Source organism: Coenobita brevimanus, chromosome 57 (genome assembly GCF_032717465.1).
Source record: "Coenobita brevimanus isolate Jiangsu-jjx chromosome 57, ASM3271746v2, whole genome shotgun sequence".
NCBI lineage: Eukaryota > Metazoa > Arthropoda > Malacostraca > Decapoda > Coenobitidae > Coenobita > Coenobita brevimanus.
In genome coordinates, this window is record NC_137010.1 from 29,572,237 (window position 1) to 29,590,203 (window position 17,967).

Consider the following 17,967-nt stretch of genomic DNA (forward strand, 5'->3'; position numbering starts at 1 on the left):
TCTGTGTCCTACAAGAAAAAGTGATCATGTGGTCACTGAGTTCCAGATGGTAATACGGAACGCGGTGCCAAGAGATGAGCTTTATAGGCAGGGAAGATACAACTTTGGGAAATCAAACTTTACAGGACCGAGAAAATTTTTTGAAAATGCAGATTGGTGAAAATTCAGAGAAACAAGAGAGATACAGAGGAAGTGGGATATCTCTCTAGACCTCTATAATTTGGGAGTGGAAAAATATGTACCAAGAGTAAGGGGGGAAAGAAAACAGGAAAAAGGAGTGGTTTAACAGAAGGTGTATGAAAGCAAAAAAAGAGAGTGACACAGCATGGAACAAGTGGAGAAAGAGAGGTAATAACAGAACAAAAGAAGAATATAAAAGAACTAGAAATGAATATACAAGAATACGTAGAGAGGAAGAAAGGAACTTTGAAAAAGGTATAATAGACTAATGTAAGGATGAACCCAAACTATTTTATAGATTTGTCAATGGCAAATTGAAACAAAAGGAAGGAATCACCAAACTGAAAGTAGAAGGAGAGGTCTATAAAGATGCGGCAATGCAAGCTGAAACAATGAACAAATGTTTCCAATCGGTTTTCACTAATGAAAAGGAGTTTGTGGAAGAGGAGGGAGTGACTAGAAATGTAGTGATAAAAGATATAAAAGTGGAAGTACAGGAAGTGTCTAAACTACTGCAAACTCAAGATGTAAGGAATGCCCCAGGACCAGATGGAATCTCTAACTAGGTACTGAAGGAATGCAGAAAACAACTAGCAGATAAGATTCACAGTTTAATTGTGTGTTCTCTGGAAGAGGAGAAAGTGCCTCAAGATTGGAAGAGGGCAAATGCAGTACCAATTTATAAAGGAGGAAACAAGGAGGAGCCCCTGAATTATAGACCAGTGTCACTAACCAGCATGGTCGCAAAATTGTGCGAGAGAATCCTGAAAGATAGATGGATAAAATTCTGGAAGAGATGAATATTTTGAGTGAAAGTCAGTTTGGATTCAGAAGTGGAGGGTAATGTGTTTCCAACCTGTTGAGCTTTTACTTAAGAGCGATTGATGTGCTACAGGAGACGGTTGGGTGGACTGTGTGTATTTAGATTTGGAGAAGGCCTTTGACCAAGTACCCCATAGGGGACTAATGTGGAAACTAGAGCATATAGGAGGACTGAAGGGAAAACTCCTGGAATGGATGAGAGACTTTTTGAGAGACAGACAAATGAGGACAGTAACAAAGAACAGGATGTCTGGATGAAGGGAAGTAACAAGTGGAGTCCCACAGGGCTCAGTGTTGGCATCAGTAATGATCCTGATTTACATAAATGATATGGCAGATGGAGTGAACAGTTATGCAAGTCTGTTTGCTGATGATGCAAAGATTTTAAGGAAGGTAGAGGATGAGGAGGAATGTAAAATGCTGCAGGAGGATCTGGACAGGATACATGATTGAAGCCGGAAGTGGAAAATGAAATTCAACGCAAAGAAATGTAAAATATTGGAAATGGGTAAAAGATCACTGAATTATCTGACGGGTAATGAACCAATCACAAAAGCGAGAGAAGAGAAAGATTTGGGAGTGCTGGTCCATGATATTTTGTCACCTGAAAAACATATTAACAAGACAGTTAGAGAGATGTATAAACTCTTGACTAACATAAATTAGCATTTCATTACATGGATGAGGAGATGATGAAAAAATTGATAGTGACCATGATCCACCCCAGGTTAGAGTATGCAGCAGTAGTGTGGTCCCCACACAAAAAGAAAGATATAAACAAGATTGAGAAAATATAAAGAACAGCAACCAAGTTGGTCCCCAGTCTGGCAGATCTGTCATAGAGAGAGAGGCTGGAAAAGCTGGAATTGCCTTCCTTAGAGGAAAGGAGAAAGAGGGGCAACATGATTGCAGTGTTCAGGACCATGATGGGAGTAGATAAAATTGATAGAGAAGATCTGTTTGTATGGGATAAGAGAGTAACAACAGGGCACGGAATGAAACTGAAGAAGCCAAGCTGCTTGAAGGATATCAAGAAATATAGTTTTCCTTATAGATGCAAAGACCTGTGGAATAGCCTGGACAAAGAGATCGTCCAGTCTAGAAACTTAAATGAGTTTAAAGCAAAATTTGACTTACTGAGAAACAGCGATAGGACCCCACGAGCGTAGCTCATGTCCTGTACATCACAACTAGGTAAATACACACACACACACACACACACACACACACACACACACACACACACATAATTTCGTTTTGTTTTTGAAGGCCTTGGTCACCTAATGGCAGCTCTCCATGCTGCCCAATCTATGGCAGCCTCCCTGTTCAGTCCCTTAACCATGAGGTCACACTTAATGACCTCATCCCAGGTCTTTTTCGGTCTACCCCTCGCAACCCCATCCCCCAAATTAATGCTTCTCACTTTCTGCACCCAATTATCGTCCCCCATCCTCTCCACATGCCCAAACCACCTCAATCTACCTCTCCTCCTCACAGCACCAATACACTCCAGTCCCATCCTACCGCTCAATTCTTCCATCGTAAACCTAGCCCCCCCCAGGCCTTCCCTTTTCTTTTCTATATATTTTTTCTGAAGCTGCCAAACAATGAATATGGCATCAGTGGTCCCTTTGCCTGGCATAAACCCAAACTGCATATCATCAATATTCACTCTTTCTCTAATCATACCTTACAGAACTCTCTCCACTACCTTCATTATCTGGTCTAAAAGCTTCATGCTTCTATAATTTCCATTTTCCTGGGCATCACCCTTCCCCTTGTACACATTTACAATTACACTCTTCAGCCAATCATCTGGGACAACACACTCATATATAATTGTATTTGCCAGGTCAGTCACTAACCTCACTCCTATATCTCCTGAGGCTTTCCACATTTCAGCAGTCAACCCAGACATACCTGCTGCCTTCCCCACCTGCATCCTCCTTATTGCCCTGCTCACACTAGCAGTGTCAATCAAAGGCCAAGGGCCAAACACAGGATCTGCTGGCTCCAAACCTTCCCTAACCTAGTCAACTCCTCATTTAACAACTGGATGTAATGCTCTCTCCAAGGGTATTTAATATCCCCACTACTCAGCACAACCCTTCCTTCATCATTCTTCACACACTGCACACCTATGATATCCCTATTCTCCCTCTCCATCTGATTCGCCACCTTAAAAATCATATTCTTCCCTTCCACACAATTTAGGATACCAAGTAAAAGTCTCTGTGACTCAGAGTTGCCCTGTATGCCTCTTTTCTTGCCCTGCACTTGGCAGCCAAGTATTCCTCTTTGTTACCACCCTTCTTCCATTCCCAGACAAGCCTTCATTTCTCTTTAACTGCAGCTTCTACACCCTCGTCCCACCGCCAAGTTAATTGTCCATTCACAAATCGAATCAGTAACCCTGAAGAGCCTGGTGTTGAGGGCTCTGTACTGTTCATTAACACTTCTGTCCACATCTCCCTGTTCAGCCACCACTCTCCTCATCTCGCTATAGAAGGCATCCCTTACTGCTTGGTTTTTCAACTTCTATATTTTCCTCCTAGGCACATAGATCCTCTTTTTCATTAATTGTTCATTAACCCGCCCCATCCTGACGTTTTTGGACCTTTTTCTTTTTTTGGCTCAAACATCGAAAATTCATAGAGAAATCGCTCACCTGAGGTTTAAAATACTGGATTTAGGTGCGAGTACTTCCTTACCTGACTGGGTTTTCTAACAGGCTGGCACCAAAGAAAACGAGTTCTATGGGAGGGTAACTATTTTATCCACTCATAAACAGTATTTATTTATTTACTTGGTACGAATTTATATGTAGTACAAGAGTATATTGGTTTTCAAACAGTAATATAGGCATTATAAGCACTGTTTCACTCACTAACTCATCACCATTCATGACCTTTTTTTTTTCCCACATTACCTGATCATCATTTCTGACTGTTTCTTCCTCTAAACTTTGTCCTCCACATTGTCATCGATTGGGGAATCACTCTGGCCCTGAATGTCTTTATTGGCCAGGTCACTGGTAACAGGTGAATTGTCGAGACAATGGTGTGCAGGGGAAGGGGGAGAGGTTATGCGGTGTAAGGCATTGTTCCTGCTTGGCATCTTGTAGAGGAATAGAGGAAGGTGTCCCGTGTGTACGTGCCAAAAATCACTCGCGAAAATTGAAAATTGTGCCAATTAGGGACCTTGCAATGTTGCCGCGTTAATTCACGTCGCCGGGACGGCGCAGGTTAAGCACCATGTCACATATCAATAATTTGTGTTGTTGCACACACTCCTCACTCCCTGTAACTTTAGCATCTCTCTCTAACCTCCTATCAGCCCTTCTGACCAGGAAATAGTCTATCTGGCTGCTATTTCCTCCAGACTTGTACATAATCATCCTACTCTCTCATTTCCTAAAATGTGTGTTGCACACAATCGTGTTCATAGTTTCCCCAAACTCGAGTATCCTTTCCCCTTCCTCATTTCTTGTACCACATGTACAGTGAGCGCCAGCAGTCGTGTCGCGGTTTTGTCCGAAGATTAATTGTAACTCATGAAACATTATGCACTGTCCGTATGACAGACAGCGAAACGCACCAGATGTTTAGCCCGTCAGTTTATGTTTTCGCCAAATTTCACGACACGACTATTGTTGCTCACTGTACATCACTCATGTACTCCTTCATTTCCTTGTGCTGCTTCACCTACATTACCATTTAAATCTCCCCGTAATACTGTACTACAATTTCAACATCCCCTATACCACTTACTACACATATTAAGTCATTCCAAAATCTATCCTTCTCTACCTCATCCAGGCCTGCCTGTGGAGCACATGCCAATACAATTGTAAACACCATCCTACTGAACAAAATTTTCACTACTATTATCCTTTCACTTACTCACATTACATTCAAGACACATTCCAACCATTTCTCCCTAACCAACACATCCACACCCCCATATCCATCTATCCTACCCTGCCAAAACAACTTATCATAACAAGTTTTTTTTTTATCCAACGTTTTCTTAGTATTTAGGATTAGCTTGAATATTGCAATGTGTGTGTTGATGTCTAAAAACATCCGAAAGGCCGTAGAACACTGCCAAAATTAGGCGGGGTACTGTACATATTGATAAGGTTTTGCATAGTTTTGTTTTTTTGTTTTTTGTTGTTTATGGATTGTTTTCTTAGTGTTTTGGATTACATTGCATATTGCAATGTGTGTTTTGATGTCTAAAAATAGCCAAAAGACAGCAGAACATTGCCAGAATTAGGATGGGTACTGTACATACAGGTTGGGCATGGGTATAGGTAGGGAATGGGTACAGCAGAGGATATTGCTCCACATCCAGACAATGACCATATCCGGTCATGCCTTTGGCTCTATTATGACAGATAATCGTGGGATTACTGGAGATAGTAATCCCTCTAGTATCCAGATGACCATTACCCGGATGCTGTGATCTGGCTGTTTGAAACTATTACTTGTACATATTTCCACAATATCCGGACAAAATGCTTGCGTCTGGGAGGTAATTATGGCCGTGCAAACATTTTCATGTCCAGCTGAGCTGGAATAGCCCAGTGGAGCCACCATATCTAGCTGGGTAGTTTACCCAGCATCCGATACAGACCCCCTCGCTCAGTCACAGTTCCTGTGTGGTGATTGAATAGTAAACAGCTCATCTTGGACAGCTGTCAGGGCAGCGCAAGTGGTGGTTTTTGTGGTTGTTCCCTACTTGCTTCAGGCCTTGCTATTCCTTACATGCCTCTTCCTGGGGTGTGTGATGATGGCCTCTTCACCAGGAAAAAGGAAGAAGGTAGTGCTGACTTTTTAGAAGCGGTAGATCCTGGGTAAGATTGATGGGGGATGGTCAAATTGTGAGTGCTGACGTTGATTTTATTCTAAACCTAGTATAGCTGCGTCATATAACAGGCTTTAGATGGGTGATATCAAGGGCTGGCTAGTGAGAGAAACACACTGACGTGACAGAGCAAACATTAATGCAGAGCCAGATGTTTCCAGCACAACACACAATTGCCTTGTTCACCAATTTGTAACTAGCTGTTTTTTGTTGGATGAAAATATCATTCCCAGGTGATTAGAGGGTGTTGGGGTCATTGGACGGCCATTCAAACCTATACCAGCACGGAGTCCATGCTACAGATTATTAGAGATGTCATATTATATCCACACACGTGCAAAGACATCAGATTTATTTACCTTTGATGCACAATAATCTTGAGTAGCCTTTTCATACGAAGATGCCATAAAATAGTTGATATAATGGTGACTGTATAGAGTGTATACCAAGAGGATGATCATATTTACTGTGTCATGTCAAAGGTTGCTTACGATATTTAGTTCCAAATTAATTACATGTAAAGGTACAGCACATTTCGTACACAAACATTATGGAAGTCAAAGCCATCTAGATTAAATTCTGCTTCCAAAGTCAGAATACACGGATAAGCCTAAACACAAATATCTTGCTCCACACTAATGTTTGATATGTCACATCAGTATATTTCTCTCATAAGCCAGCCCTTTATATCACCACTTTAAAGCTTGTTATTTGACGCCGCTATACAAGGTGTAATGCTGTATTATCTACTGAATATAAACTACTTATATCATGCCCTCAACAAAAGAAAACAAACAAATAATGTAACCACTACTTCGCATATCATTTTCCCTCCCCTACCTACCCTCCTTCCTCTCCCTCACTGCACCCCAGCACCAGTGCTCATCCCCCCCACCCACCTTCCCTTCTCTCTCAGCCCCTCTTATTCCACCGTGACTTGCCATTCATAAAGAAGCAGCCTGAGGCATGGGGTACCAGAGGATGGGTGATTATTTATGACCACCACTGTACATAGTGTACTACATCAGAATACTCTCTCTCTCTCTCTCTCTCTCTCACACACACACACACACACACACACACACACACACACACACACACACCACAAATTAAATATGAAGGCCACACACTTACGTACTTACGTAAACACTCACTCAGGTCGCTGGGCACATGACTACGCTTGACAGGTGTAGTAGTAAGGGACTTGGGTGGAGCCATGGTGGTGCTGTAGTATTCCACATGGTCAAATAGTAATGCAGACAGACAAAAAAAGCAACCGATCAGCAGGACAAGGCAAAGGAGTGTCACTGAGGCAGCTCAGCCAGTCTGTCTGGCAGCATTTTGATTGTTGAAATGGCAGGGATAGCCATGCAGAACAACAAAAAAGGGTGTAGATTTGTAAATGTTGAAACAACAAACTGCTGAATAACAATCAGTTAGAAAAAAGATGGCTTGGTGTATTTATATAGATACAGTAATACCTCGAGGTATATGAGAGAGGGGGGTGTGAGTTGGGAGCAGGGGAGTGAAATGGCGGGGGACAGGGCGACTTGGAGGCGATTTGTTTGTGGCCACCCCAAACGGGACTGAGGCGTCTGGCAATAGATAAATAGACAGAATACCTCGATATACAATACCCCTAGATGCGATACCCCGGCTTAAAGATGGGGGTAGAAATACCACCATACCCTGCCTAATGATGGCCAAACCCCGGTTTAACATTGGGTTTTGACTATTTTTACCTATTTTTATATTTGTCTAAACTGTGTGTTTAGGTTGATTTATAAACTGTTTTTAGACTTAGATTAATATATTTTTGCCATAGGTGGGGTGAACACCGTCATTTTGGAGTACAGTTTACTAAGCATGAGTTTTTCCAGACTTATATTTGACAATTTTCAGATTTTATTTGTTGGTGTTAGTGAGTTATTTACAGGTGTTATGCTTAGGTTAGCTTCCTTGCTGTTAGGCCATTTAGACTGGCTTTAAACTTGTTTTTGGACTCATCTGGGTGGGTTCTGGGCTTGGTTTGGGTGGAAACCCAAGATTGGTAAACACTCCACATTGCTTTACATGTTAAAAGTACCCCGATATACGATACCCCACCCAACGATACGGTTTTACCTAACCAATTACATCGTTAAATAGAGGTATATATATAAGCACTAAACCAAAACCACCTCTCACATTTATATCCTTATGGGTTCCATCTAACTGGAGCATCTTAATCCACTAGACCACTGGGCGACAATCTGTGAACACAGTAATATAAATACCACCAGAAATAGAATATAACCAACTAATGGGTGCTTGGTGGTCTAGTGGATTTAGTGTTTAAGTGGGTGACAAAAGCAAGTAAAGCAGACTTACCAAAAGTGTGAAGAACATGAAGTCCTGACACTGGAGGTATTCAGAGAGGAGACTGATGAGGTGTTGGTTGTCCACATCATCCACCACCAGTACTGATATCAGTTTCTGTAACATCATCATCATCATCATCATTCATCATCACCATCATTCATCATCATCATCATAACTGTAATCATCATCACAATAATCACCATCATCTATCATCACCATTATCATCTGACTCTGAGTCTCAGAGACTTTTACTGGATAACCTAAATACTGTAGTGCTTACAAGGAAGAATATGGTACTTAAGGAGATAAATCACATCAAGAGGGAAAACAGGGATATCAATGATAAGCAGTATGTTATGTGATGAAGGAAAGGTAGTAGTGCACAGTGAGAATATAAAAGAAGCCTGAAGCATGCATTATAACTATCTGCGGAACGGGGAGTTTGACTGGAACTGTGAAGGTTTGGAGTCAGTGGATCCAGTGTCTGACCCTTGACCTTTGATTGCTGTTGCTACTGTGAGCAGAACAACAGGCAGGATGCAGCTAGGGAAGGTGGCAGGTGTGTCTGGGTTGAATACTGAAATGTTCAAGGCCTCATGAGATATAGGAGTGGGTTTAGTTAGTGATCCGATAATTGCAATTATATATTAGTGTGTTGTCCCAGATGAATAGCGGAAGAGTGACTAAGTTCTTCCTTCACCATTATCATTCTTTTTCTGTGTCTCCCCTCCTCTCTTTCTATTTCTTCCATCTTTCTTGTCACTTCTTATTACTCTTTTTTTCCTTTTTAGGTGGCTTTTCAGTGAGTGACAAGCTTAATGGTTTCCTGTAAGCAAGGAAACCATTTAAAACACTGGGTGATAGCCACATAACCAACCCATATGTGTTCCCTATGTGTCAGCAAGTGGGCTGGCATTTTTTTCCCCCCCTAATGCAAGGAAGAAGGAACCATGGGCCTGGAGCCCACAAAAAGTTCCCTCCAAGAAAAAACAAAAACAAGATAACAGAGAGTCAAATTCAAGATCTGGTACTTTTGGGATGCCTGGACACATCGGATTTGAAGGACTGGAGATCCTAAGCAGTAGGAAATACAGACAGAGGGAGACAGTTCCAGTGATGACCTATTGCATACATGTAGGACTGGGAATAACAGTTAACTCTTGCATTAGAGACTTGGACAGAAAAGGAATGAGAGTTCGTTGCTAGATGGGTGCTACACGCCCGCCATAATAGTGGAAGGATGCAAGTTGACAATTCGAAGGAGCAGTGACCACTGGAGACATGATAGAAATGAGATAAAGATGCAACACTGCAGCGAAGAGACAGAGACTGAAGGGAGCCAGTAAGAGAAGGAGAGTTAATGACATGAAGAGCCTTTGACTCCACCCTGCTGAGAAGAGTTACATATACGGAGCCTCCTCACACGTGAGAGTTGTACTCTACATGGGCAAATAAAACCCGTGTATAGAGTCAGCCACTGTGCAGGGGTAAAGAAAGCATGGAGCTGACTTAGCACACTTAATGTCTTGGAAGCAGATTTTACAAGAGGGGTAATATAATCTTTCCAAGACAAATACTAAGAAAATGAAACCTCAAGTATGTTTAAAGATGAGGTAGGATTGAACTGGATATCATTAAAAATTTGAGGATTCTCCTGTGGAAGATTTTGTTGGTCTGATAGATGTGAGAACTGAGTTTTTGATGCATAAATAACAACAAGATTACTTTTACCCCAATCAGAGATATGAGCCACATCAGACAATAGGTGTGCCATAGCCTCATCCCTTGTTTGCTGAAGTAACTGCTGAGATGGACACTGCAGGAAGCGTATGGAATGGTGAAGGGTGGAGTCATCAGCGTATGAGTGGATTGGGTTAGATGTACAGCTTATAAGGCCATTGATGAATAAAAAAGAGCTGGTTATAGGACAAAGCCCTAAGGAACACCATTATTAACTGCTCTAGGAGAAGAGCGGTGACTGTCTACAACAGCAGGTATAAAATGATCAGAAAAAATGCTACAGATGAAGAAGAGAAACTGTAAAAGGGCAGTTTGGAAATTAAAGATTTGTGCCAGACTTCATCGAAAGCCTTTGAGATGTAAAACAACTAACTCAAAGTCAAACGGCCACCACCCCTTAAGGGATTATGGCATCCAGTTACAGATAGACAGATAGATCAATGGGGCTATGTAGGGGGTCAAGGGCCACATAACCTAAAATCAATGGGGCTACTTTGGGGGGTAAGGGGCCACATAACCCAAAATCTCAAAAAACACTTCTGCCACCCACTTAAATTATGTCAGCTGGTCTGAGTCATCACCAAGGATGTCCCTCATCCACAAGGCTAGAGGGCCTGGACAATCACTCCAGGTTGTCAGGAGGAAGTGATGAGCGATAGGGAGAGCAAAGCGGTGGGGCTGAGGGACAGCACAATGGTGTGAAGGTTGAGAAGTGATGCGATGAGGGACCAGGCATGTTCTGCACCACAACCAGGACAGCCTGGGATTTTTTTTTAAATTACAATAGAGACCTAGGCCTAGGGCAGCTTATGGCCTTGGGCAGCTCTTGTTTGTCCCATGCCCATCCTCATGACACTTAACAATGTCCAATTCAACATCCAGGGAAAGGCTATGCTTCACCTTTTCCAAGTAAACATCTAGGGAATGGCTGTGCCTTACCCTTTTAGGTTTGCTCTCAGTGCCCTCAGCAGCACCATTCTTTCCACCAGGGTTAGGGACAATATCTCACATGTGTTCCAGGTCACAAGTCTCAGTATCTCACATTAAAAAAACTGATCTTTTGATTTAACCCCTAAAGACCTATGGCTGTCGAACGACACTTACGGAAAATGTCACATGAAGTCCTATGGCTGTCGATGGTACAGAGGCTACCAAAAACTGGCAGTAGGTAGCACCGCCTCTTTTATGACGTATATGGGACCTGGTCAGTGGGAACTAAGAGATCAAGTGGTGGGAAGCACGCTCTGGCCCCCTCCCCAGGTGTTGGAACCCCCCCCTCCCCAGGCCATCTCTCCACCTTCTTTTGCCTCATTGGATCCAGCCTTCTGTGTCCCCTCCCACCCAAACTACCCCCCATACCCCCTCCCTTCCCCCATCCTGATGCCTGCCCACACTCCCTCCACCTCCCTATTCCCTCCTATTTCTCTAGGGCGTCCCATTCTCGCTTATAATGAGGAGTGTCCCCCCCCCCTTTTGTTTAACAGTCGATTGTGCAGTAACCAATAGACATATGAGAGTGAAATATATATATTCTGGTGGTAAAATTAGGTTCTTCAAATCTGCAAGACCAAAATTTACTTTGGTGCAATTTTTTTTCCCCTTTCTATACATGAAGGGTAAAAATTTTTATTTTTGACGTTCTTTGCCTCTCGATACTGCAGTAACCGTACGTCATAAGAGAGTGAAACATACATTTTCAGGTGTGTAAATTCATGCTCTTGAAACCTGCAAGAAAAAATTTTACCTTGGTCTATCTATCTATCTGTAGCCCGACACCATAATCCAGCAAAGGGTGGCCGCAGACAAAACGCCTCCAAGTTGCTCTGTCACCCACCATTTGACTACCCTCCCCCCAACTCACTCCCCCCCTCCCTCATATACCTCTCAACTCCATCCCTCCACCTCATCCTCGGTCTACCCCTCCCTCCACCTCACCTACATACACCCTCTTACTCAGTCTTTCATTCTCCATTCTCTCCACATGTCCAAACCACCTCAGTGTATTTCTCCTAATCTTCTCAACCACATCCACATCCACCCCACAACGTTCCTTCACTTCTTCATTCGTCAACCTGTCCCTCCATGTCACTCCACATGCTCCTCTCAAGTAACTCATTTCCACTGCTCTCTGACTTGTTCCCCTCTTGCAAGGTCCACGCCTCACTTCCATACGTCAGGGTAGGGATCACAATACTATCATGCAGTGACTTCTTAACTTCCATACTCACCTCCCTATTTCTCATCACTGCTTTCAGTGTACCAACAAACTTCTTTCCCTGCTGTACCTTTCACGCACTTCATCCCTCAAAGTTCCATCCTTACTCATCACACTACCCAAGTACTTGAATGCACTCACATTCTCCATATCCTCACCATCCAACCTCACTGTATATTCTGTGACTTCATTCCTCTCAAACACCATAACTTTACTCTTGTTTACATTAACTTTCAGATTCCTCTTCCTACACACTGTCCCAAATTCATTCACCAAACCTTGCAACTTCCATTCATCTTCACTCAACAATACTGTATCATCAGCAAACAGCAACACCGGAATCATCCAAATCTCACCCTCATTCATTAGAGCCACCCCCACATCCGCTGCCCTATCTTGCACCTCCCTTACAACTCCATCCATGTATATATTAAACAGCCATGGAGACATCACACAACCCTGTTTCAGTCCCACACTGAGATCAAAGAACTCACTCAGCTCGCCATCCACTCGCACCGTAGCCCTAGCTCCTTCGTATATACTCTTCACAGCACTCAACAATTTCCCCTCAACTCCATATATTCTTAATACCTTCCACATACCTTGCCTATCTATTCTGTCATAAGCTTTCTACAAGTCCATGAAGGCAGCATTGTCACGAATCAAATTCGCGACATTTCCCTTTTGTGAGAAGCCACAAACTATTAGTGGAAAACTCACTGTGTATCACTCAGTTAACCGTTTCTCTCTCCATTTCGGGGTATACTTTTCAAAACATTCGTCACTGTTTCAAAAGTGACCGATTTAATGCACGTCACTAAGTGCTCTACTGAGCGATACTATTGTTTCTTTATTGTTCGCCCCTGCTTGCCTTAACCGTTAGCCACGCCTTCTTCCAGTGGCTTGTGCGTCCTGCCCATACATCATTTGAATTCAGTCGAGTGTTTGCTCTGACGGAGAGAGGTTCTGTGCTCCAGCAGTGTGAGAGGTCAACCCAAGCTCCACAAGACCACAGCTCCAAGCTCCCACCCTTGGTGATACACAGCATTCATCGACCAGTATTTCCTTTTTGTATTTTCCTAGGTTTAAGAGCTTAGTTAAGGTGTTTTTCCTAGGCGTAAGAATTTAGCTCTCGAGTGAGTGAGTGAGTGAGTACGATCTCTAGTTGAATTCATTGATTTGAAATGTAACGTTAAATTTATTTTTGTAATCAATAAATTTAACAGTTCTTTTTCTTGAGCTTAATGTAATGTAAACTCTTGTTTCATTTCTCCATAATTAAGCTTATTTTCCATATAGCTCCTAGCTTGCATAAACGTTTGCCATTCATAACTGGTACTTAGGCCAATCTTGTATTAAACTTAAAATCCGTTGTGCCTCCTAGGAGTTAAGCATCAGCAAGAACCTGATACTATTGTTAGTATTAGTTATTTATTGTCAGGGGTGAAGTAACTTTCTCCAGAGGCCTACAGTACTAATAAACAGCAATTGAGTGATTAGTCTCTGCTGTGTACTGTCGAGAAAGTTTATAAATTCTCATTCTTAGAGAATCGTTGCTTGATTTAGCAAGACAATCATTGTCCCTGCTCTTCAATATTATTGAATATTCTTATCAGTTAAATAATATTTAGCATTTATTTTAAAAACCCCGTGATATTTTAAAAACCCCGTGACAATTGGCGACCTCATTCCAGGATATTAACTCCTAGCTCTAAAGCTATTCACGAGATAGTGCTCACTCGTTCATATTTAGGTATTTATAATTAAAGTTTATAGGCACAAGTTTACTGGTGTTTTCCGTTAATTCAGCAAGTGAATTTTTGCTTTATTAATTCATAGAGTATTTAACTCTATTTAGTACTTTATTTTTGGTAACGCCAGACGATTTTATTCGCTCCTGGGTAGTCGCTGTACCCATTGTGTTTATTATTGAATCTTCCCAGTCATTTACATTTTTGATTTATTCTTTCTAGTTAACTAGATAAGACTGGTCACCACTAGCTTGTGTCTGTACTCTTTATTTGTGTTATTAGCATTCGTTTGCGAAGCAGTCAGTACTCAGTTTCGGTTTGCTTAGTAAACTGAGCTAGCATCATGGCAGCCAGTGCTTATGTACAGGAAGCCAAAGATATGGGTCTCAGAGACCCAGAGAAAATACAGAGTTACGTTCTCTCACGGTTTAATTACGAGCAAGAACGTGAGAAAGATGCTCGAGAACGTGTGCGAGAACAACGCGAATACGAGCGAGAACAGCGCGAATACGAGCGAGAACAGCGTGAGGAACGCGAAAAGGAGCGCGAATACGAGCGAGAACAGCGCGAACACGAGCTAGTACAAGAGCGAGAACAGCGCGAATACGAGCATGAACAACACGAGAGAGAACGAGAACACGAACGTGCCGAGCGAGAAGCACGCGAAAAACATGAACTTGAAGTGCTGAAGCTCAAGCGAGATTCCTTGGCTTCAGATACGTCTGGTGCAGTTGGTCCAAGCTCCACGAGCGTTCTCCCTGCACATGTCCTGGCGACCCCACGCATCAAGCTTCCTTCATACAAGGAAAGCGAGCGAATCGAGCCGTACATAGCTCATTTTGAGGACATGGCAGACATGTATCAACTGGATGAGGCAGCTAAGCGGATCCAATTTCTTAGTTTATTTGAGGGCCCTGCCCTCTATATTCTCCACAGAATTCGTGGAGACAATCTCACATATGAGATGATGAAAGCTGCACTCATTAAGGCGTATGGTCTCACAGTAGACGACGCCAAAGTTCAGTTCATGCGAGCTCGTCTCCAAGACAAGGAGACAGCTGTTCAGTTCCTTGATCGTCTCACTGCTTACTTAAATGAGTGGATGGAGAAAGATGAAACTCCTTCCACGCGTGAGGGGATAATTGACCTTATGCTGCGTACACAGCTAGAGAGGTCATGGCCTGCTGAGCTCATAGCACAGCTTAAGATCTGCCAGGTGAAAGATGCCAGCCAAATGGCAGAGAAGGCTGACGCATTCTTTACTGCATACGGGTACCAAACTCGTAAGCAAAACATCTGGAACAGAAAACCTGACAAGTCTGGGAAGCCGTCTCAGACTAAACCCCAGCAACAAGGCCATTCTCAGAATAATGGCCAAGGTCCAAAACCGCAGTGGAAGGACCAGGGGCAAAACACTCAGAAACCTGAGTGGAAGAGGTACAACAAGTACCCTAACCAGCAGCAGTATCAGCCACGCAACCGACCGTCGGGACAAACTTTTTCACCACCAGCTCAAAAGAGGCAGGAAGCGAACGCAGCCTTCATTCCTCAGCAGCAGCACGGTGGTCACGTCCCTACCAGTATGGGCACTCCCCCACAGTTCGCTAGTCCCACAGTGACAGTGAACCCCCCTCCACAGATGGCCAATGTTCCATCTTCCCAATATAATTCACAAGGCACAATGTTTGCCGCATCAATTCAGCAGCCTCATGAGTGGCTAGCTGCTTCCTCCACAGGCCCTCCCACAGGTGACAGTACCTTCCTTGTTCAGCCAGGGTTTGTGGGAGACATTCCTGTGAAGGTCCTGAGAGACAATGGTTCCTCAGGTTGCTCTGTCAAGCAGAGTCTAGTTCAGCCTGAGCAGTATACAGGTCGACAGATCCATGCAAACATTATTGATGGATCAGTGAGATTGTTCCGTGAGGCATGTATCCAGGTGGCATCTCCATTTTATACTGGTATGGCACTTACAGTTGTCATGCCAGAACCTTTATTTGACCTCATCATTGGCAATATTCACGGAGTCAAGGATAGTTGCTCCAATGATGACGCTACTCAGACTTCGGCTGCTGTGGTAACACGAGCCATGGCTGAGGCTCCAGACTGTGTCACCCCAGTGATCATTGAATCGCCGCAAGATCTGATGTGGAGTCAACTTGTTGTACAAGAACAACATTCTCACCCGACACTTGCTGCCGTGCGGAACAAACAAAAGGGTCGAGTGATTAAGTATTCACTGGGAGGTCGAGCCAAGTTCCTTCGCAAACAAGGACGGCTCTACCGTGAGTCACGAACAGCCGAGGGCGAGGTTCGACTGCAGTTTGTTGTCCCCGCCAAGTACCGCCAAGCAGTGTTAGAATGGGGTCATTGTTCAGCCTCAGGAGGTCACATGGGCAAAAGGAAGACCCAGGGCCGTATCCGAGCTGACTTTTTCCGGCCAGGGATGGGACGGGACATAGATAGTTTTGTCCGTTCCTGCAGTGTGTGTCAAAGTAACACCACTAATCAGGGACATGTTCTTCCTGTGCCGTTCGTAACCACACCTGTAATCTCTGAGTCAGTTGAGAGACAGGGTAGTGGTGAAGTGGGTGCAGACCTGACGTCTTGCCCATTGGCCCCACAGGACACAGTATGTCCAGGGCCTGTACATACATAAGTACTGTAGGTTAAGGGGGAAGTGAGAACTCCGCAGAGGCGACTTGAGGCTATGGAAGACCCGAGTTTGCACATGGATTCTCAGCTTCCCGATACTAATATAAGTACTGTAGGTTAAGGGGGAAGATCGAGGGAGAACTCCGCAGAGGCGACTCGAGGCTATGGAAGACCCGAGTTTGCACAAGGATTCTCAGCTCCCCCATACTAATATAAGTACTGTAGGTTAAGGGGGAAGTTCGAGAGAGAACTCAGCAGAGGCGACTCGAGGCTATGGAAGACCCGAGTTTGCACAAGGATTCTCAGCTTCCCGATATTAATATAAGTACTGTAGGTTAAGGCACAGGTTGAGGACCCGTGTGCAGTTCGAGGCTATGGAAGACCCGAGTTTGCACAAGGATTCTCAACTTGCCGACCATAATCGTGTGCTATAATTAATGGCGACCTCGAATGTACGTCGTAGCACTGACTACTAGGCAGAGAGAGTAATTGTAACATAATAAAATTTTGTCTCATTGACACTTTTTGATGCTCCACCTCAATTGGTTTTGCAGGTACAGCAATGGGTGTAGCAGTTTAGCTGTGCGGGCCAGCTGATTGTCTGCCGCACGCTGCTGCCTCTTCTCCTCTGCCTTCGTCATCGCCATGTTATTATTTACTATGTCATTTTACATGTAGGTACAGTTACACTACAACTGTCACACCTACACCGTGTATTACATACACCATGCTACACAACAATTAGTTGTCAGTGTAAATGTAGCGAACTTTCGCTCAGTTTGACCTGAGTACAGGATTTTCACCGTCGTCACGGAGTTTTTTCCCTCAAGCTTGCTTCTATTAACGTAAATACGAGGTTTTTTCGCTCACTGGCGACTGCGACTTTCTCCTGTAGCAGGATAGCACACACACCACAGTGTGAATCTTGTGTGAATGAGTTAGGATGTGTACATATATATATATATATATATATATATATATATATATATATATATATATATATATATCCACAAATTTTTTCCCATAAGGAAATAATTTAATTTTGTAGGGGCGTAATGTCACGAATCAAATTCGCGACATTTCCCTTTTGTGAGAAGCCACGAACTATTAGTGGAAAACTCACTGTGTATCGCTCAGTTAACCGTTTCTCTCTCCATTTCCGGGTATACTTTTCAAAACATTCGTCACTGTTTCAAAAGTGACCGATTTAATGCACGTCACTGTTTCAAAAGTGACCGATTTAATGCACGTCACTAAGTGCTCTACTGAGCGATACTATTGTTTCTTTATTGTTCGCCCCTGCTTGCCTTAACCGTTAGCCACGCCTTCTTCCGGTGGCTTGTGCGTCCTGCCCATACATCATTTGAATTCAGTCGA

At 43.3% G+C, this 17,967-nt stretch overlaps 1 protein-coding gene across 1 annotated transcript in view; it reads right to left on the reverse strand.

Moving 5' to 3' along the window:
- Positions 1-17,967, reverse strand: part of LOC145402131 (nucleolar complex protein 4 homolog) — a 146,311-nt gene that overhangs the window by 54,036 nt on the left and 74,308 nt on the right. Inside the window, exon 5 of the mRNA XM_080274248.1 lies at positions 8,242-8,346. Within this exon, the coding sequence (XP_080130374.1) occupies positions 8,242-8,346 (105 nt within the window). The remainder of the gene's footprint in view (positions 1-8,241; positions 8,347-17,967) is intronic.